The sequence below is a fragment of the Xenopus laevis genome, chromosome 3L (genome assembly GCF_017654675.1).
Source record: "Xenopus laevis strain J_2021 chromosome 3L, Xenopus_laevis_v10.1, whole genome shotgun sequence".
In the NCBI taxonomy this organism is placed as follows: Eukaryota; Metazoa; Chordata; class Amphibia; order Anura; family Pipidae; genus Xenopus; species Xenopus laevis.
In genome coordinates this window covers 144,725,224-144,747,443 of record NC_054375.1, presented here as the reverse complement: position 1 = coordinate 144,747,443, position 22,220 = coordinate 144,725,224, and the positions used below count along the sequence as shown (strand labels likewise).

The following is a 22,220-nucleotide window of genomic DNA, read 5'->3' as shown; positions in this document are numbered from 1 at the left end:
CGTGACGTCAGGGACCGCCTTAATCCCAAAAGCGCGCCAACAGTTACAGCGCGGGAAAAAGATTGGCGCCAGCGAAATCTCGCGCTAGCGAGACTTGAGCTATGGCGCAGGCTCGTGTATCGGGAATAGAACCTCCAAGCCCGAACCCACGGCCCTGAGATACTAGGGGAAAAATACCTAGCAAATTTAGTAGAAAAAGACGTGCAGGCAGCCTTTTGCCAATCAGGTCCGCTGCCTGTCACGAAAATTTAAAGCGACAGTGCACCAAAACACTAAATCACAAAAATACAAAAATAGCCTGGATTTAGGGGCGTGGCCCCACGTTGGGCGCCAAAATGTAACGCTTTTCTGGCCTAATCTGCCAATTAGGAGTTAAGGGTGACCAGCTAGATAGTGAGCATGGGTTACAATGCGAATCTTCACCCAGGGCAGAGCCTTCGCCAAATGGAAGCTTCCCCTTTAAACTATAGTTGAACTACAACTCACAGGCATTTAAGTGCAAATAGAAGAATGGACGCCAGGAGGTTCTTTTGAAAGGTTAAACAGGAGCACAGGTTTATTATGCCAAAGGCAAATGACCACAGGTTTACTTACAACAGTTCTGAGGACACAGCAGATGGAATCACTTTGGACAGTAAAGGTTCACAGTCAAACAGATGCGACTCCCAAAGGATGTTGCAGATAGGTGTATATCAAATCCCAGTTCAACCGACGTTGCACAGTGAGGGGATCGGGATCAATCAGGTAGGGGTCAGGTAGTCCTTTGCTCACCTACTGCCCTAACAACTGAGTTCCCTGCTCTAAAGGCAAACAGGCCTTGTGGGAAGCTACTCCCTACTACAAATCCTCGTTGGAGCGACAGCTGCTCTTTCTGCTACACCTCTCTGTCTTTCTCTCCTAGAGAGAACTATAACAGTATCTTACTATTTTAGCTGGTCCTCGTTCACGGGGTTTACCTGGTCCCCGACTTAGCACTAAAGGTGTCAGGTCCCTTTAGGGTAAAGGCTTTACTGGGGCCTATGGTGATCCCAGGCTCAATGGAGATTCACCTAGCAGCAGCACCAGGAGCCAAAGAGGAAGAGGACACTCCCTGCACACACTATATAGCAGTGTGGCAGGGGAGTGTCATTACACTCTTTGTCCAATAGGTGTGGGTGTTACACTTTACCAGTTACAAGGGCTTGGCCCAATAACAAGGGAAAAGAGAAATACATACAAAAGGTAGGGGATTAACTCTATAGGGATAGGATATCCTATAGGTCCCTACACTTTCATGAGGTTGTGAAAAAGGCATATTTAGTCAGGGCATAATCCACACCGGAAGTTGGTGACAACCTTTTTTTTCTTGTTGTTAAAATTCTCTAGGAATGAACCCGGGGGGGGGGGGGGGGTCTAGCAACTGAAGGGGTAAAATCACATTCCCTATATGTATTAGGTGTGAGTAGGGCAAACATGCATGTGAATTTGGGTTTAGTTGGATCACACATTGCTAAATTACATTTTAATTTTCCTATGATTAACAAGTGAATCGCACAGGTCTGAATATTTCATGTGTTTGATGAATTGCCTTTGCAAACTTGAGAATTTTCTGGAATAACTAGGGACTTTTATATCCCCATTGTAGACATTCATTTTCCACAATTGTAGCGCTTTAAACATTGACCAACTTTCCTTGTTAAAGGAGAAGGAAAGCTAGCAAGGCAGTTTATTGTCAATAGATTAGCCACAACTAAGCAAACTAGGATGCCATTTTTATTCTTTAGAATACTTTTGAATACCATAGTAAACAGCTCTAGACATTGTCTCTTTGTTTAGGATAGCAGCTGCCATGTTAACTTGCTGTGACATCACTTCCTGCCTGAGCCTCTCTCTGCTTGCTCATAGCTCTGAGCTCAGATTACAGCAGGGAGGGAAGAAGGGGAGAGGAGCAAACTGAGCATGCTCAAGCCCTAGTCCTGGAGGTTTAAGATGAAAACAGGAAGTCTGATACAGAAGCCCATGAGTACACAATAGAAAGAAACAAATGTGGTGTTTGTTTTGACAGAGGATTCAGAGCAGCATTACTTTAAGGGTTTACTGGTGTATTTATATAGACCTTTCTGATAAAGCTTACTTAGTTTTAACCTTTCCTTCTCCTTTAAGCAGATATACTGTGAACCACTTTGAATGTAAGAGTCATTTGTTTTTTATTCGGAAGATTAGCATTTGCCAATGTAGAGACCGGCAGAGTGGCTGTGGCAGGGGAGGAGCAGTATCTGAGGTTATTATAAATGGGAAAATCCCACTGACAGAGTGTTACCGTAACCAAAACCTGAAACAGTGGGAGCATGAATCAGAATTTTGGTGGCAATTTGTGGAATAAATGATCATATTTTGGAATTATTGCTTATGTGAAAGTGACAAGATTTAAGGTTTTTACGTGACGGTGTGATAACACATCACATTTTGGAGTGAAATTTAAAGGGACTTCGGAGTTTAATTAGTTGCCCGTTGTTAGGTCTAACTTGTTTAGTTCCTGGGTGCATATTCTACGTGAATCCTATTGTGTATCCTGGTTTTGACCCTTGCCTGCCTGACTATTTTGAACTGTGCAATCCTTACCCTAGGCTGTCTGACTATTCCAAACTCTCCAATCCTGATCCTTGCCTGTCTGACTATTCCAAACTCTCCAATCCTGATTCTTGCCTGCCTGATTATTCCAAACTCTCCAATCCTGATCCTTGCCTGTCTGACTATTCCAAACTCTCCAATCCTGATCCTTGCCTGTCTGACTATCCTGTAAACTATGCCTGTACCGACCTGGCCTGCCTGATTACACTATTCTGGTTGATCCTTCTGAGTTGTGTTGCCTTCCATCCTAAATCCTTGGTAAACAATTGTGCCCCTTTGCTCATCCAGAAGTCTTGCTTGGCTCCTCTCTTATTAAGAGTCGTCGGCATCCGATTAGCCGAGGGCTCCACCGGAAGTGAAAGGCGGCTGCTACAGGTGGAAAGAGAGCCAAGACCAGGGAGCCTAGCACTTGTTCTGGATTTAGGGTGCCGATTGTGACACTGATCCTGTTGGTGTGTTGCAGATATAGATGAATGTCTTCTCAAACCATGTGCTCATCCAGCTGTTTGTAATAACATGCCGGGCAACTATTCCTGTGACTGCCCTGAGGGTTATACAAAGTACTTTATAATTAGAGAATCTGACCTCATGCGCAGGTAATGAGCATTGCTACACAGCGGTATCTATTCTTTTGCAGAGGCAGTTAAATGGACTTGTCTCAGAGTAAACATTAACCCTTATAAAATACATATAGATGAATATTCACCAATAGGCAGGCTTTTAGTGCTTCTCTGTGCCCATGCGGCATTACCTTGTGCTAAATTAAAACATGAATGTTAAATATGAATGTTTATCTGCTTTAATCAATTTACAAGGATTTTTATATCAAAATCTGGTCAATAATATTTTTATTTTACAGAGATAGAAGGATTTTTTTCAACATCGCAGCCAACCACTGTCATCAATTTCACTACCCCCTCAGCCACCAACCCAACTACCTGCCCTGCTGGGTATGTCATGAAATTCACAGGAGGAGTCATGGAGTGCTCAGGTAAAACAAATCAAAAACATATTAGATGAACAATAATCATTTCCCTACACCAGATCCCTGAATAAATGTGTTCAAAATCAACTTTGGAAAACTGAAACGATCCGAGTGCAACCACACTCTCGATTCACATTCTAGTCGGTGGGAAGGCATTTTGGGGAGATTAGTCGCCCAATAAAGAGAAGATTTGTCGATGGGCTACTAATCTCCCCAAATAGCCATGTGTGCCACCACCCTTAGAAAGGAGTAATTTATGGTAGCATAGAATAGAAAAGTTGAAATTGCTGACAAACAAGAAGAAACCCAATCTTGATTGAGATTAGAGAGAGGAGACATTTAATTATTGTCAGCACAGAGGGAGCATTCGAAGCCATATCATTAGCTTGCCAAGGGATGACATTGTTTTAAGATGTTGTACCGAGTCAGCCATTGAAAAAATGCAGAAAATGTACAGTTTGGTGATACCTTTTATTGGCTAACTGAATAAGAAACAATTGCAAGCTTTCAGAACCCACAGGCCCCTTCGTCAGGTAAAATACAAAATTGTGTGCTCCGAAAGCTTGCAATTGTTACTTATTCAGTTAGCCAATAAAAGGTTTCACCAAACTGTACAAGGGATCACAGATACAGAGAAAAGAATGAGGGGTCTAGATAGAAAATAAATCTCCATTGTAGGAGACACTGAAAGTGATGTCGGACAGAAGAATTAAGAAAGAGGGTCATAGTATGGGAACCTGAAAAGAAAAAAAGAACTTGGTAAGTCACATTGAATGGTATGCAATCCAAGTCGTTGATAAAATCCAATACTTTGATAACAGCAGGTGGGCAGAATTTTCATAATATATTGTTCTATTTGTGCTTCTCGTTTTACATAGAAGACAGATCATCAGGACAAACAGTAAGGCAGAAGAATTAATTTCTCAGGGACAAATGAGCTTGTTGTCAAGTAGCAAGAGCAAATGGAAGGATGTATTAAGGCAGAGGTTCACTGTAGAGATTACCCACCCAGAAGCAGCACATAGAGTGGACCTGTCACATGGTTACATTAGTGCTGAATTTTGATTTGCTAGTCTAGATATTGATGTTATGACATTATTTGTGTGTGTTTGTAACTGTGATATTTAGTATATCAAGAGGACAAGAAATGATGGACAACAAATGTGTCTCTTGTCATTGTTTCTGCACTGATTGCTAAGCACAGAGTTGCCTGAAATGAATGCTGCACTGTTTGATTTATTAAGAAAGATGGGGCTTCTATATTGGACAGTGGCGTAACTAGTTGTTACTGGGCCCCATAGCAAATTCAATTTAGGGCCCCAAAATATTTATAAGTTGGCCTATTTTACCAAAATATATTAAAATTGCTAATTAATTATGGTCTCACTGGGCCCCCTACACTCCTGGGCCCCCTTGCAACTGCAGGGTCTGCTTCCCCTGATATTGGACATTCCTCCAAAGGAGGCTCTAATAACTGGAGAGTTGGATTCTCTTGAAATGTCCAGTGCAGTGGATATAATTATTTACAGTAGTTTAATTACAAGCTAAACTCACGCTCACTCATGTCTTATATATTCCACGTGTCCATTATACCTTTGCCAAGTGCAGATTCTCTGGAATGAATATGGACTTTGGTATCTCCATTGTAGATGCGTGTTTGACAAATGTATATTGCTGTATTTATTGTGTTTAATTTCAGTTAATGTTTTATTTGTACAGACATAAATGAATGTATTGAGCAGCCTTCTGCCTGTGGTAATTACAGTACATGTAACAATATGATTGGCTCATTCATGTGTAACTGTCAGGCTGGATTCAGAGACATTTTCCCATCTGGATCTGCCCAAATATCATGCACAGGTGAGCAGCAGATCTTCTCCCTGTTATCTCTAATATTCTTCATAAAAGCTTTATTTATGCAGTGACCAGTGTATATACTGTAGTTGGGACTGAAGTAGTGTCCTGTATGAAGTGAAGGTATTTGGATTCCCTGGCCATTATTTCTCAAGTGATTAGTCTCAACATACGGATAGGCAAGTATTTTCCCATCTGTGGGTAGTGCAGACATGCGTGTGAATTAGGATTTATTTTGGACCACCTATTAACAAATAACATTCCTCTTCTTTCCATGAGCATCAAGTGAATGTTGGTAGATGCTGAATTTACATGGTGAAAGAGGCACAGTTTAAAGGAATGAAATGAATCTGACATGGATATGTTGGCATGTACAGGATCAAGTCATACACCCCAAGGCAAAGCAACATAAACTATATTGTCTGAAAAAAAAAGGAATAATTCTTTAGGCTTCCGTCTCAGATCCTAAGAACTGGGAGCCATAAATATGATTGAGAAAGGTGGACTTTCAACATGTCCCATTCCTACTACTTGTTTTACATTAAAGAAAGATAATTAGGATGAACAGTAAGGTGGGAGAATGGATTATCTTGGGATACGTAGTTTATTGTGTGACAATCTCTCACTGCTCCTTTTTAGCTCTGAAATAAGACAATATCTATTATTCATAATGGCCTACAGCATGCTGGTTATTTTGCTATGCCGACTTTAAAGGGATACTGTCATGGGAAAAAAATATTTTTTTCAAAATGAATCAGTTAATAGTGCTGCTCCAGCAGAATTCTGCACTGAAATCCATTTCTCAAAAGAGCAAACAGATTTTTTAATATTCAATTTTGAAATCTGACATGGGGCTAGACATTTTGTCAATTACCCAGCTGCCCCATGTCATGTGACTTGTGCCTGCACTTCAGGAGAGAAATGCTTTCTGGCAGGCTGCTGTTTTTCCTTCTCAATGTAACTGAATGTGTCTCAGTGGGACATGGGTTTTTAATATTGAGTGATGTTCTTAGATCTACCAGGGAACTGTTATCTTGTGTTAGGGAGCTGTTATCTGATTACCTTCCCATTGTTCTTTTGTTTGGCTGCTGGGGGGGGAAGGGAGGGGTGATATCACTCCAACTTGCAGTACAGCAGTAAAGAGTGATTGAAGTTTATCAGAGCACAAGTCACATGACTTGGGGTAGCTGGGAAATTTACAAAATGTCTAGCCCCATGTGTTTGCTATTTTGAGAAATGGATTTCAGTGAAGAATTCTGCTGGAGCAGCACTATTAACTGATTCATTTTGAAAAAATTTTTTTTTCCCATGACAGTATCCCTTTAAGGCTCAAGTCCAGAGATTTCTGCTGTAAATGCACACGTAGCATTGTATAATGCAGTGGTATGGACAACAAGATTAATTCAAACATGTTAATTTGTACATTACAACTGAACATACTGTATATTGTTAATTATGTATTTGTAAATTACATTCAATTTAATTTTGCCCTTATTATAGATGTAGATGAATGCATGGAGCATCCTTCACCCTGTGGGAATAACAGTTTGTGTAAAAATACAGCTGGTTCTTTCATTTGCTCCTGCAAAGCTGGATACAAAGAGGTCTTTCAAATAGGATCCTCCCAATTACAGTGTGTAGGTGAGTGATTCCTGCCCTATTCTTGCTCACTCGCTTCTTAAATACCCGTCCCCCGTAGATTACAAATTCTTCTTTAACTGGGGAAAAAACAGTTGTTAGAACGCTTAGTGATGGGCGAATTTATTCACTAGGTGCGAATTCGCCGCCAGCGAATAAATTTGCGAAACGCCCGCGAAAATTCCCCCGAAAAAATTCGCCAGTGGCAAAAAAAAATTTTTCACCGTCGGACTACGCGTCGGAAAAAAACGGATGCCGGCATCAAAAACAGCATTTTGCAAAAAAATTTTGGCGAAACGCCACAAATTCGCCCATCACTAAGAACGATGAAATAAACCCATAAAATGTGATAGATGTAAAAATAAAGGAAAGGGCACCTTTGCATCATATGTACTGCCTGCGAGGGCACTGCGCCAGTGAGGAGAGTTGAAAAACTTGCCGGTTTCTGGTTTTAAAACCTGAAATTCAGATTTTCTAGTGAGAGAGAGAGAGAGAGTGCACAATTATGCTCCCAGCACAAGAGATGTGCCCCCCCCCCAGGTAGCTCCTGCATCAGAAACACACCTGACTACCAGGCACCGGCAGTAGGGTTTGGAAATCAAGACTAGATTAGTTGATTGAGCAAAATGGGCACAAACAATAAGAACTGAGCAAACATTTCCACCTAGTACAGTTCTGCCATGTGTTTTGTTTCACTGGAAAAAACAAACAAAAGAGAATTTCATGGAATAAATAGGGACTTTTGTTATTCCCATTATAGATGCCCATTTGTCACACATGTAGCACTGCATATAATGAGTTTAAATTTAGTAAACATTTTATTTCTTCAGACATAAATGAATGTATTGAGCAGCCTTCTGCCTGTGGCAATTACAGTCCATGTATTAATACGATTGGCTCATTCAGATTGGATACAGAGCCACTTTCCCATCTGAATCAACCCAAATACAATGCACAAAGCAGTAGATCCTTACCTTGACCTAAATACATATTCAGTTGCTGCGTCTCAAGATAAAGCTTAAGAAAAGTAGGAACATTGTCTACTTTGGGCCGCTTTGACGTTTTTTGAAAATGACTATTTTTTCAAAAAGTTTCAGCTAAACTTATAATTAAAGTGCTCTCCAACAGTATAACAGTGTTGCCCTAAAATATTATAGTCTGTCAATAACATTTTCCGTGATATGATTTCCTGTGATAAATGCTCATTGCGGTGTTTGATATACACTTGAGGCAGTAACACCACCTCATTTCCCCTCATGCTGGTTGTTGAACCAACATGCCAGCAAAAGAAACTCTTATCCTTGCAATAGTATATATCATTTTCAGCTTATATACCTCTACCCATCAGCATTGTTTATTCTTCTCTTACTGTTCTTACTTAGTATTACTTAGTCATCCAGTGAGACAACAAGCCAACAGCAATTTCACTATGGAAGTCAATTGGAATATGACCGCTCTAGACTCACCCCACCACTCCGTGTCCCTCCAATCAGATTCTCAAACTCTGTGTGCTCAGCCACCAGTGTCCCGGATTTAATATAGATCCAATGTGTAAATCAGGCGGAACTCCGGACAAACGTGAAGAAGTTACTCGTTTCGGGAAGCACTCCCTTAATCATAAGCATCATGCCTATGATTAAGTGAGTGCTTCCCGAAACACTTAAGGCGATGCTATTACTCAAACGTTGTAATAAACTTCTTCAAATTTATCTGGAGTGCCGCCTGATTTGCATATTGGAGCAATTTTACTATAATGTCAAAGATGCCTACATATTTGATTTGTTTGTCTTGACCATCACCATAATTTTGTGCTGTCGTGTATCTAATCATTTAAGCCCTTGTACATTGCTCACTGCAAGCTCTTGATGAAATATTATGAAATAATCATGAAACTCTATTATTCTCTATTATTTATTATTCTTTCTAGCTGTTAAAGACTTATGTGGGACATATCTGCAAGAGCAAAACAAAACCCTGAGTAATTGTTATGCAAAGGTTAGTAACTGAATAAAAAAAGTCTATATATTAATTAGAAAATGTATAAAATAGTGTACGGTTTTATTTTTTGTTTTTTTCTACTCCAAAGTAATGGAATTATTTCCGATCTTGGATACCAGACTTCCTGTGTTCAAGAGCCATCTGAATCTGGTCCAGCATGTCCCTTCTTCCCTGTAAAGGACCTGCTGGAATATCATTAGAAATAGTACCTTGATCATTCCTCACTAGGTGTTGTAACCATAGAAGGTCACTTGACCCAGATACTCATAGCGGCAGATTTACTAAAGGGCGAAGTGACTTTAGTACAAATCTTTGCCAGCGTTAACTTTTCAGGGACTTCGCCGATTTACTCATTTCGCTAGCAAAGGAGATAGACGCTAGCGGTGAGTCACACTCTAATTTTCGCTCTGGCGAACGGACTTTACTCTGCAAATTCACTAAGATGCGGATTTTACTGAACGTTACCTTTTCGCCAGACTTGCCTTCGCCAGCTCAGACCAGGAGAAGTTCACTAGATCTTCCTCAATCTTCTGTCACTTACATCATATTTTTTAGTGGAAAATGTTTATAAGTCAAAAAAATTCTGGCATCTTTTTTCAGAGTGATAGCCTGCAAAAATCCTTAAAATTTTTTTATGGTAACAGAGTTCCCCCCTACATTTCCTAACATATGGCACATAAACTATACACTGGGCTCATGTGTAGGGCAATATAACAACTTTATTTTCTTTATTAAGGTTCCCTGGACTTGTGTAATGTAATGTATTTGCTGCAACATATACGTCCATTCAACTTTAAATTTCCTGCTGTATGGAAATTAGCCTGAGTGAAGACCTCTAACGAAGTTGCACGAGGCAGAATTGAAAAGTCGCCAGTGTTCGGTGCCCTGGAAGCAACTTTGCATTATAGTAAATTAGCGTTGTCTGAACTAATTTTCGCCTGGCAAAGTATTGCGATGGCTGCGAAGCTGTCGATGGCGAATTTACCCTATAGTTCTTAACTGCCCAAAAGAGCTACTATTTTTTTTTGTAATTTGTATGGTATTTTGTTGGACTGTAATTCAAAATAACCAGAGAGCTGATATTTAGAAAGTGCTTCTTTAACTTAAAACTACATTTCTGTATAGACAATTTGACCATGATTGGTCACATGATTTTAAAGCCCAGGTGAGATGGAGAATATTGAGAAGTTAATCCAGTTCTGTTAGGAGGAGAGGGGACAGATTCCTTACATGCCAGTTGTCTTTTAACTAGTCAACATTTTTCAGGCTTTAGCTTTAACCCAAAGAGAAAATCACTACATTATCCAGGTAGATCACAACAGTATCATAGTTTATGTACCCCAACAACATTCCATTAGCCTCTGGAAGATACTAGGGTCATTGTTCAGTCCGAGTCAAAAAAGCCCCATAGGGGCTCATCATCCGGCCGCAGGCTACCTACTAGTATCCACTTGCCAAGCTCAGTAAGGAAAAGTACACTGCCTGCTTCAATATAGCCAATGACTCTGACTCTGGGCAAAGGGTTAGCATTCCAGTAGGTGTAGGGGTTCAGCCGGCAGTAGTCAACACAAAAGCATCTTTTTTCCAAACCAGAACTATGTGGGTGGCTGAGGGCTCAACTTATACATAAAGGCAAAGTTAGAAAAGTAGGTGAAATATTCCATATTTGATGGGTTTTGCAACTTTAAGGCTTATTAAAGAAGGTCCTGTGTGATTTTTACACTTTTGGTCACTGTGCTCTATACATGCATGCATTATAAAGTACCAAAATACTCTTATCCTGTAGGTTCTTTTTATAAATATACAATATCTGAGTGTCTGAGATAAATAACATTTTTCCGTACATATATTCCAGGATCCCCTTTGCATTCTTCAGCAGTCTACTTACCACCTTTTGGAATCTTCTTGTCAGGATAATAGAACCAAGTTAGACATAAAGGTAAGGAATTAAATATAGACATTTGGTTTGGAGAAAGATATTTAAGACAGGTAAGACACCAGTTCAATATGAAATATAGTTTTTATCATTTTGTTACTTGTCCTTTCCTTTGTTTTTATTTGTGATTCTCAATTTCTCCTGTTCTATTCACCCATCTCAGTATTTAACTTAATGTTATGTTTTGCTTTCTGTAATTTATCTACAGAACATCACTAATTCTGCCTCTGAGATCCTCAGCAAACCATCTTGGTCTGCTCTCAACTCTTCTGAAGTCAGTACTGCTGTAAATGGACTCTTGGAGACTGTGGAAACATCAGTATTGAAATCCTTTTCTAAACATCCCACCAATCGGAATTTCAGCACCCCTGAGATAGGTAAGAATATCATTTTGATCTACCGAAAACTATACAATTTAGCAGTAGAGCATGCAGTACAAACTCTGATGTAGGTGTGGTGTGGAACAGTCTTGTAAACTATTATATTTTTTTAGTTACATTAAAAAAACTTTGATCTCTAAGAGGGTTATTGACTAAACCTCAAATTTATCTGGTCTTTTTGGGGAAAAAACTTTTTTGTGGGAAAAAAAAAACAAATTTTTTTTTTTAGATTTCTTATACCCCGATGCTACAAAAAGCCTGATCTGAAAATCCGCCATTTCAGACCTGTCAAGGTCCTGTATAAGGCACCTATGTCAATTTGAAGTTGTGGTGGTCTTCGCTGGGTTTCTTTAGCCCAAAAATCTGACTTTTTAGGGTTTTTCGGGAAAAAAGCGTGTGATTTGGGGAAAAAGCCCAAAAAATTTGAGTGATTCGGGTTTGCACTCAATTTTATCAAGTTTTTCCGTGATCTGATTAATTTCTGTTAAAAGGTCAAATGGAGCAAGAGAGTTTGGTCGTGTTTTTTGTTTTTTTTTAATAAAATTCAGATTTTGGTAAATAACCCCCTAAATGTTGGGCAACACATCAGATGAATCAGGGCCTGAGTATTTTCAAAAGCTCACATATGATAATCTACTATTAGCCAAACTGGGTATCACCTACCCTAATCCCTAAACATACCATAAACATTCCCTTTTCATAAACTTATCAATACATTCCCTAAACTATTGTGGGATCATGATGACGAAAAAAGGACAAACAGGCCCATCTGGTCTATCAAATTTCTATTTGGTGTGCTTGTTCATTTTAAAAAACTTTTCAAAGCAACTATGCATAGGTACCCCAACCTGAATGTAAAATCGAGTGAGATGTGGGGAACATGTTTATATGCTGTGCTACATACTTCTATTAGTCCAGCATGAAGGCTACTTGGGGTCAGTTGTGTGGTTGGATGAATGTTAGACTACAACAGAGGTCCTGGATTCAGAATATATGAAAACCTCTTGTCTAGGATAAAAGGATGATAAATTACAGATTTTTATTAATCGTTGCACTATTTTTGATTTAAAACAAGAATCTCCATGGAAATATTTTGTCACTATATACATAACTGCCAATAATACCAATTTTATTTTTTCCAGCTGTTGCTACCAAGGTAGTCCAAGAAAACTGTTCTTTTCTAACCCTAAATGTGGGACTCAACAGCATGAATGTGTCATGTGAGCTTCTTCCTAACCCTGAAGGTCAGAAGGATTAAACATACCTAGTGCTGAGACTGTATAGCATATTACAACTTCATCATGTTGAGTCCCTATTCTCTGTTTCTCCAGATGGAGCTGTCTTCATTTCATACAGGGACCTCAACTCCATATTAAGTGGGAGTTTATTGCTGGAGTTGGAGGACCTTGAGAAAAACAATGCTGCTGTGGTGGTTAATTCACAAGTGGTGACTGGAAGCATCACAAGCCGAAAAAAGGAAAAACTTAATCCCCCAGTGACCTTCTACCTGAATAATCTGCAGGTCAGTGGAAGGACTTTGCAGTATGCACATTCTGTCAGAAAGTGAGGATTGTCATTAACATATCTCTCAAAGTGTCTTTGCACTTCTTATTCATAATACATCCTGCTAGTAGTCTGTCAAAATATCACATTATGGGGTATTATCCATTGCTAATATCCATCTCTACTGCCAAGTCAGAAATGATATGTTTGTGTGAAATGCAGAATATTGCTTCCATTATAAAATGTTTTATATTTTCCTTTGAGGCCCCAGACTCTTCAAAAACATTTTTGTGTGTATACTGGGATCTTGATCTGATTGGATGGTCACAGAGAGGATGCAACATCACATTTTCCAATGTCTCCCACACCCTCTGCTCATGTGATCATCTCTCCTCCTTTGCTGTTATCATTGCTCCATGTGATATAAAGGTAACTTCATTTCACTCATTTTTTATTAGTACTAAACCCATAAATTGTGTGTTCCACTAACAGAAACCATCCAAACACCGAGCCTGCCAGCCATTCTGTGTTACTTGGCATTTCCTTTATATTTCTCTCCAGTGGCAGATGAAAATTAGGCTGATAATCCTTAATTGGTAGAAGAAATCATTATTAATCTTGAATCATCGACATGCATAGCCGGGGGAAGATTTTAAATAAAATTAGGCTTATAAATTTGCACTCTAAAACTATAGTTCAAACGATACTAATGGCAGTAGACACGTGTGCTGGTAGGGGTTGTTGGCAAATAATTCCTATTATCCTTTATTTATATTGCACCAACATATTCCACAGCACTTTATAATAGAAGAGTTTATATATACATGCAAGTAACATATCAAATAAAAATTAGTGGATGCAGGACACAGGAGGGCTCATTCTTGAAATCTTAAACTAGAAAAAGGTATGAGAAACAAGGTTTGGTAATGGCCAAGATCTGCCCACGTGGCTCTCAATATTGCACTTTGCAGGCGTCAGGCCTATGTATTATGCTGTGTAAAACCAAATTCGCAAAAAGCTGCGGCAGCATACCACCCGGCCATATAGTAAGGTGCATTGTAGGTTCGCTCACTGGGGGCTGGGGCATGCATGATAAGGCAGATAGCGGGATTGAAGGAGTCAGCAGTATTAAATACCAGGCCTGGGGTAAAGAAGTAACAATGGCAGTAATAGACATTTCTGGGATGTTATGGTATTGCAGAATGGAAAAGGATTATTTATGTCTCAGACAAGTCTCTGGTAATGCTGGAATACTCAATTAGTAAAGGTTAGAAACAGACCAGACCAGGCACTTAAAAAGGGACCAGCTTCCGAAACATGTCGTGAGATACACCAATAATGGGTGATTGCAGACTAAGTACTGCTGATTCCTGGTCTGTTTCTAGTCTCTACTAATCGAATATTTATCACATAGCGAATGGTGTGTGTGTTGAAACAGCAGGTCTACACTAATTTGATTTTTTTCACTCATCCTCTTTGATTTAATGCTGGAATACCCAAGATAAGATATTTAAAAAACATTTAGAATAATGCAAGTAATTAACTAGAGATGAATTTTGGAGAATACCCAAACATAGACATAATCACATCTTTCTGCAATGAAGAAGTGACTAAATGGTATTTTCTATTCATGAAATACATTTTTTTTTTCTCTTGAACAGGAAGATCGTGGGCTTCTCGTTGTCTCCCGCATTGGTCTCAGTGTATCTCTTCTCTGCCTCTCTCTGTCTCTTCTCACATTCCTCCTGTGCCGGTCCCTTAGAAGCGCTCACACCTCCATGTTAACAGCACTGTCTGGATGCCTCTTTCTGGGACAACTGATCATCCTTTTTGGCCTACACCAAACCCAGTTTCCAGTAAGCGAATAAATCTTATTGTTTTAATAGAGGTTCCAGTATTGAGTATAGTTCTAATTTCTCTAAATTATAGCATAGAAAATATGGGAAACTATCACTACTTTGAGTCCCTTAAGGACCACACTATCAAGCTCTTGGCTAAATCCTCCTCTCCCATATGTGCCACCACCACATGATCTATAGGCATGCTGTCTTCTATCTTGTTTTTCCACTCAATGTGGATCAAATATTGCTTTTATGCTTGCCCTGTACATATCTATTGTTTCCTTCAGTTGCCTGTTTGTTTTGCAACAGCGTAGGGTTCAATAAGACATTTTTATTATATTAACCACCCTACCTGTTTGACAATATTTTTTAAACCTCATTTCAAGTGTGGAGCAGCTTTCAATGTGCTTGATACCTAATTGTGCTATGATTTGTACCTTGCCTTGTGATAGGTGCAAAGCACAGGATGGGTCCTAAGAGGCCCTATTAACTATCATATTTATCAGAAATAAATAATAAGCCGTATGAGGTTGTCCATGTAAAATTACTATTATTTTTTCTTATGTAGTATTTATTTTGTGATTTATTGTAACTTTCTTAAATTGAGTTTTCTGCAGAGCATTCGATACACCCTTGGTTTGCCTTTTTTCTGTCAGTCAAATTCCTCCCACTAACATTGACTCTGTCTCACAGATACTCTGCTCTATTATTGCTGGTTGTCTCCACTACATTCTCCTCTGTGCTTTCTGCTGGATGACTCTGGAGAGTGTTCTCCTCTTCCTCACTGTGAGAAACCTGAATGCAATGAACTACTTGACATCAAGACGCTCTCACTTCCCAACTGCCTGTCTCATTGGGTTTGGGGTTCCTGCAGTTATAGTCACCATCTCAGCAGCAGTTCGTTCTGATGGATATGGTACAAAGAAAAGGTAAATATAAAATGGATATGATTTTAATTTATGACCCTACTTTTGACAAGGTCGTATAGTTATCTGCAATATAAAGTAATAGTAATCTTAACATGCTTTATAAAACAGCTTGACGTATTCTTATTAGTGTTGTCTCAAGAAAAGTGAGCCCAAGAATCTAAGGTGCAGAGTCGAATGGTAAATTTTGAATTTGTAAGTTGGTTTTTTGGTCAAAACTCACATTTTCGACTTGGAAAAAACAAACTTGTATTCAAGATTTATCATACTTTGACCCAGGAACTAACTCAAATCCGATAGTATACCACCTAAAACCTGACGAGTTCATGTAGAAGTCAATGGCAGAGGTCAGTTGACCCACTTGAAAATGTTAATAGCCTTCCTGACATTTGAGTGTTTTTCAGAGAAAAAAAACTTGAATCGAGTTCCATTGAAATTCGATTCGAGTTTTTGGGTCGGTAACATTTGTTTGAAATTTAGACGTTTGAGTTTTTTCTTAAATAAGATACCATTCGAGTTTCGAGGTCATTCGAGATCATTCAAGGTAAAAAACTATAACTGTCAACCTTTGAAAAATAGGTTCCTAAGGGATTTCTTGGATTCCCTAAACTGTCCTTTTCTAAACCGGTGCAATGGACAAAGTGAAAAATCCAGATACAGTCTGCTATGTTACACAAAGGTTACCGTATATACTCGAGTATAAGCTGAGTTTTTCAGAATCCAAAATGTACTGAAAAAGTCTACCTAGGCTTATACTGGAGTCAGTGGGCAGTAGCTGAGATTGCAGTTACTTTTAATCATTCCTATACCAACAGTTCGCTTGGGGAGAGACTGCAATATCACACAGCACCCTCTGTTGGTTATATGAAAGAATAATAGTGACTGCAATATCACACAGTGCCCTCTGTTGGTTATATGAAAGAATAACAGTGACTACAATATCACAGAGCACCTTCTGTTGGTTATATGAAAGAATAACAGTGACTGCAATATCACACAGTGCCCTCTGTTGGTTATATGAAGGATTAACAGTGATGGCACTATCACACAGTTCCCTCTGTTGGTTATTCGAAAGATTAACAGTGATGGCAATATCAAACAGCACCTTCTGCACATGGTAGTGGGACAATGCACACAGTAATCCGTTTGGCAATTCTCTGTCACCATCAACTTTGCAAAGAAGTCCGGTTGATCGCTGGGGGGGGCGCTTTGGCAGAATGTGCGCTGCTAGGAGACAGGGCTGTAGTTGTGTCTAGGCTTATACTCGAGTCAATAAGTTTTCGTAGGTAAAATTAGGTTCCTCGGCTTATACTCGGGTCGGCTTATACTCGAGTATATACGGTACGTTTTCATTTACAGTGTAACAAGTAAACTATTTTTGCCGTGAAATAAATTTAATAGTGGCCCATAGTTTAATGTAGTCATTTATATTTAACAAAGTAATGAAAGGGTCCAAAATGATGCTTCATTGATTAAATCAATCTATTATATCATTCTCATGTTTCTCAGTCCTCAGAAGGACCCTATTAAGGACAGATAGATAAGTAAATGACTATGTTTGTGAACTTGTCTTTATATGTATTTATATGATGTGATTTTCTATTTGGTTCCTTGCAGTTGTTGGCTAAATCTAAATCTCATTTGGAGTTTTCTTGGTCCAGTTTCAGTGTTCATCACTGTAAGTTCTCCAATTATAATCATTTTTAAAATTTTTGTTTAATATTTCTCTGGTATAGCGCACTGGTTATAATTTGACGTACAGAGAAAGACACTAACTTAAATATACTAAACTGTCTAAAATACAATCATGCAAATGCCGTCCATTGATTTTTGTATATCAAGTTTTAATTTTCTTTAGAATTTGTTTGGAATTATGTCTTTTAAAAAAGAAAATTTTATCAACCATATACATTGAAAAATAAAATAAGAATGTTAAAAAAACACATTTTGTAAAATGAAAAATGAATCTTCCATTTGGGGCATTTTGGTCTTTGCACAATTATCTTGACGTGAATTTCAGAATTAAAAGCATGGTTATTTACTACAATCCGAATTTATCAAATTTTTTAAATAAAAAAACTACGCCCAAACTCCCATACCTGAATTACCTTATTTATTATTGAAAAAAAGCTTGATTTAATCGGTTTGGGTAAAAAGTCTATAAAACGGAGTGAAAACCCAAATTGTATGATTTATTTGGAGGGTTTCCCAGAATCACTGGATTGTTTTCGGGCTTTTTGCCTAAAAGCCAGAATTTGACGGATTTTATTGACTTATACATAACCTTGGCAGATCCGAGATGGCGGATTTTCGGATTCCGGCTTTTTGCTGCATCGGGCTTTAATAAATCTTGAAAAATTTGAGTTTTGACCTAAGTGTTCCCCCCATTTTAGTAAATAACCCTCTACAATTCCATAATCCTCCTTCTCCTAATATTTTTAAATGTATTACTTAATTCAGGTGAGAAATATTTTTTAAGTTGAAAACTCCTTATTCAGTCTTTTTCAAATATTCAGGAAAACTGAATTTGAGCAAAACTTTTTTTCTATTTAGATATCAGCTCGGGTATTACCATGACCTCATCACAACAGGTCTAAGAAATTCTAGCAATAAAACTGCAATGAAGGGCCACCTTTAATCCATGGACAGTTCTGTTTACTGCAATCTAATCTTTAATGTAGATTTTTCTAAAACATTTTTATTCCCTCACTTTCCCTCTTTTACTATTAGATAAATACCATACTACTGATTTTAACATTATGGCTACTCCGAGCAAAGCTAGCATCCCTGAACAAAAATGTATCAAGTCTTAAAAACACCCGGTGAGTATGTAAGTGATATATTGTGATAGTAAATAAAGGATATCTGCGTTTCCTCATCTCTAGGAGTATTTTGCCTTCACTATTTCAAATGCTTCAGAAATTCAGTTAGAAACTATGTCTTAGGGGGTTATTTATCAAGGTCCGAATTTATCTCAATATCGTCTGCTACAAACTCCGTTCTAAGCCGCTCGGGTTTTTAATGCTTATTTATTATTACATTTTCCTGAAAATTACCTTTGCGGGAAAAGCTCAGATTTTCACGTTTTTTTCGTTAATTTTCCCCGAAAACTCCAAAAACATTGTGAAATCGCCTGAAACCTCAGACACAACCAAAAATCAATGGGATTGTTCCCAGTGACTATTATGCAACCTCGACAGGTTTAAGATGCCGTGTTTTTATATTCGGGCTTTTTAGCCCTCTGGGTTTAATAAATTCAAAAAAATTTGTGATTTTTTTGAGGTTTGAAATATTTTATTTGGTTTTCAAAATAAACCATAAAAATCAAAATGATAACAAATAGTATGCAGAATAAGAAGATTAATACAATGACATATTAAACAGAATGTATAATTTTTGTGATTTTTTTAAAAGCCTATTATATTATATATTTTGGGTATTCAGAGCTTAGTAAATAACCCCCTTAGTCTTGAAGCAAATTCATAAATTACAAAAGCAATTTATGAATTACTTCTGTGGTTTTATAATTCTGATTCTGTGCTAGAGGGGCAGTTTAAAAGTGAAAATTGCAACAAGGTTTATTTTATTTATAAAGAAAACAGCTAAACAAAAACACTGCAAATATGGAAGATTTGTTCTTCTAGTTAATTATTTATCCATTATGATATAATAAATGTTGTCTTACAGTGGACTATATGTTTCAGGGCTGTCAGGGCATTAGTGATATGAAGCTGAGGATCCTTGTTTATCTTCTCATTACAGGTTGTTGACCTTCAAGGCTCTGGCTCAGCTCTTCATACTTGGATGTACTTGGGTCCTTGGCTTCTTCCAGTGTGGAACTGGGGCCATTGTGGCATCGTATCTGTTCACCATCTGCAACAGCCTTCAGGGCGCATTCATCTTCCTTGTGCACTGCCTGCTCAATCATCAGGTCACTAAATTCACTCTTTCACTAGTCAATGTAACTCCAGATTTATTAGATGTTGAAAGTTATTACTTGTGGGTAGTGATGGGCGAATTAATTCGCTAGGCGCGAATTTGCGGTGAATTTGCGCGATTCGCCGCCAGCGCATAAATTCACGAAACGCCCGCGAATAAATTCGCGAAACGCCTGCGAAAATTTGCGGTAAAAATTTGCCAAATTTGTCAAAAACGAGACGCCGGCGCCGTTTCGAAATTTATTCGTCATTTCGCACGAAATTCGCAAGTTTTCCGGCGAAGCAAAACGGCGCAAATTCGCCCATCACTACTTGTGGGTTTTAAATGACAGTTTGACCACAGGCTGGCAGGAAACCCTTAGTGTCACTCTGCCAGTTAGCATGGCCGGATTTACATAGCGGGCACCCTTAGGCCCACTGCCATTTGTCGCCCCTGTCCCCTCCCCTTTATTCGTGCAAATTTTCATCATCTGAACCGGAGCAATGGGGATTGGGGAAAAATTATTGTTTCTCCTGCGCATTCCCAGTGTTTCTGAACCAATGTGGGTGTGGTTGGGTAGAATGCCACCCCTAAAATCCTGCCACCCTAGGTCCAGGCCTTGGTGGCCTCTCCACAAATCCAGGCCTGCCAGTTAACTATAGGCTGAGCCATCACCCTTCTCATTACATAATATAAAATGAAATGCACCACAATTTATCTGATAATTTACTAACTATTTTAGCTATTCTTAGTGAAAATTAGCTTTATGATGGTGATACTGAACAAAAATTACTTTGATGATACTGAACAAAAATTACTTTGGGCCAAACTGGAATTCAATTTCTGCATCTTGTTTATACATATGTGTAAACAAGGCATATGAAATAACACAACTATGTATATTTACCCTAAGCACAACTTAAAGGCATATGATCTAGGTTGTTGAGCTGGTTCTCCTGGATGAATAGTGCATTTAGGGGTCCAATATGAAAGTTACTTTTTGAATAATTCATCCAAATGCTTTTTTGCTGGCCTGAATGTTCCAGAAAGCCCAGCCTGGATGACATTTAGGGGAGATGAGATGGGGTGATCATTTGTATATATGTATAACTTTATTTGTAAAGCGCTGTTAAGGATCCGCAGCGATGTGCAGTGCATAAAAGTACAATATATATAAAAGTATACATGGGGGAGACAAATCACATAATAAATATATACAGAATCACAGGACTAAGAGCTTAAGAGCTATGTTTTAAGAGACATAGTGGGAAGGAGATCTCTGCCCCATAGAGCTTACAGTCTAAGTGGATGGGAGGTTAACATACAAATTGGAGATGAAAAAGTGCACAAGGTAAGGCATAGTCAGTAGGCACAGAACTAGGCTAATGTTCTAGTGATCCAAAAGGTAGACTCTTAGTTTTTCCTTGAAGAGTTTAAGAGAGGATTCCTTACGGAGGAATTCAGGAATGGAATTCCAGAGGTAAGGAGCAGCAAGATAGAAGGGTTTGAGACGAGAGGTGGCAGTGTATGGTATGAAGAGAAGGTGGCTCTGAGAAGAGAAGACGACTAGGAACTTATAGCAAGACAAGAGAAGAAATGTAGTGAGGAGCAGAGGAGTGAAGGGCTTTGAATGTTAGTAGAAGGGTTTTATATGCTATTCTTTGCTTAACAGGCAGCCACCTAAGGATTTTATTTGTGGTTGAGCAGGTTCTGTTTTAGGAGAGAACAGAAGGATCCTGGTAGCAGAGTTCAAGACTGATTGGAGGGGAGAGAGATGGGAGTCAGGAAGACCAGTTAAGAGGAGATTGCAATAGTCTAAATGGGATAAGATAAGGGCATGGATTCATGTTTTGGCTGTTGTTTGTGAAAGAAACGGGCGTATCTTTGCTGTATTGTAGAGGAAGAAATGACAGGTTTTGGCAGTATTATTAATTTGATTAGAGAAGGAGAGGGTCTGGTCAAAGATGACCCCTAAGCAGCATGCTGAGTTAACCGGGTTAATAGTCTTGCCATCAATAGTAATGGTGAAAGGAAGAGAAGGGCTCGGTTTGGTTGGAAATTTCATGAGCATTTATATGCTATCATAGATATTCTTGGAATCAGAGTGACTATGTTTTCTAACAATGTGTTTATCTACACCAGGTGGTGCCATTCTTTAATCCACCTGTAGATGGCACTTGTTATATTATAATACTCATTACTTTCTCTTTGCATGTAGGTAAGGGAGGAATATCGCAAAGTTTTCCATCGGCTGCATATTAAGAAGCCAGAGTCAGAGACTGTATCAGGCAGCACTCTTCCCATGACCTTGAAATCGGTAAGTCCCAATCCTTCCCCTTATATTCATTGCTCTCATTGCTGCTACACTGCTCATTTAATCTTCATATCTCTCTGCAGGCAACTATATCCGAGGTAGTGAAATCTGATACTGTCATAGACCATCACTCTGAATTGAGTAAAACTGAATTGAGTAAAACTGAATGGTGTAAGACTTCGGATGATACAAATCACTGAACCAAGGAACTGGGGGCTGAGTGTAAGCTCCTCATGGCAAAGACTCAGCACTTAAACATTTTACACAATGGTTTGCCTATAAATTATTGTAAATAAATAGAGACTACTTATGTGTAA

At 38.7% G+C, this 22,220-nt stretch overlaps 1 protein-coding gene across 5 annotated transcripts in view; it reads left to right on the top strand.

Annotated features, from left to right (window-relative positions):
• Positions 1-22,220, top strand: part of LOC108711683 (adhesion G protein-coupled receptor E3) — a 43,592-nt gene extending 21,372 nt beyond the window's left edge. For 4 of the 5 annotated variants that reach the window (XM_041587206.1, XM_018253639.2, XM_041587207.1 and 1 more), the window contains 16 exons: positions 3,470-3,601; positions 5,315-5,455; positions 6,950-7,090; positions 9,015-9,082; positions 10,941-11,024; positions 11,230-11,398; positions 12,544-12,645; positions 12,733-12,923; positions 13,169-13,333; positions 14,566-14,760; positions 15,439-15,674; positions 17,289-17,349; positions 18,402-18,493; positions 19,434-19,602; positions 21,808-21,906; positions 21,987-22,220. In XM_041587206.1, the coding sequence (XP_041443140.1) occupies positions 3,470-3,601; positions 5,315-5,455; positions 6,950-7,090; positions 9,015-9,082; positions 10,941-11,024; positions 11,230-11,398; positions 12,544-12,645; positions 12,733-12,923; positions 13,169-13,333; positions 14,566-14,760; positions 15,439-15,674; positions 17,289-17,349; positions 18,402-18,493; positions 19,434-19,602; positions 21,808-21,906; positions 21,987-22,103 (2,162 nt within the window). In that variant the 3' untranslated portion in view covers positions 22,104-22,220. The remainder of the gene's footprint in view (positions 1-3,469; positions 3,602-5,314; positions 5,456-6,949; positions 7,091-9,014; positions 9,083-10,940; positions 11,025-11,229; positions 11,399-12,543; positions 12,646-12,732; positions 12,924-13,168; positions 13,334-14,565; positions 14,761-15,438; positions 15,675-17,288; positions 17,350-18,401; positions 18,494-19,433; positions 19,603-21,807; positions 21,907-21,986) is intronic. The other variant, XM_041587208.1, reaches the window with a different exon arrangement.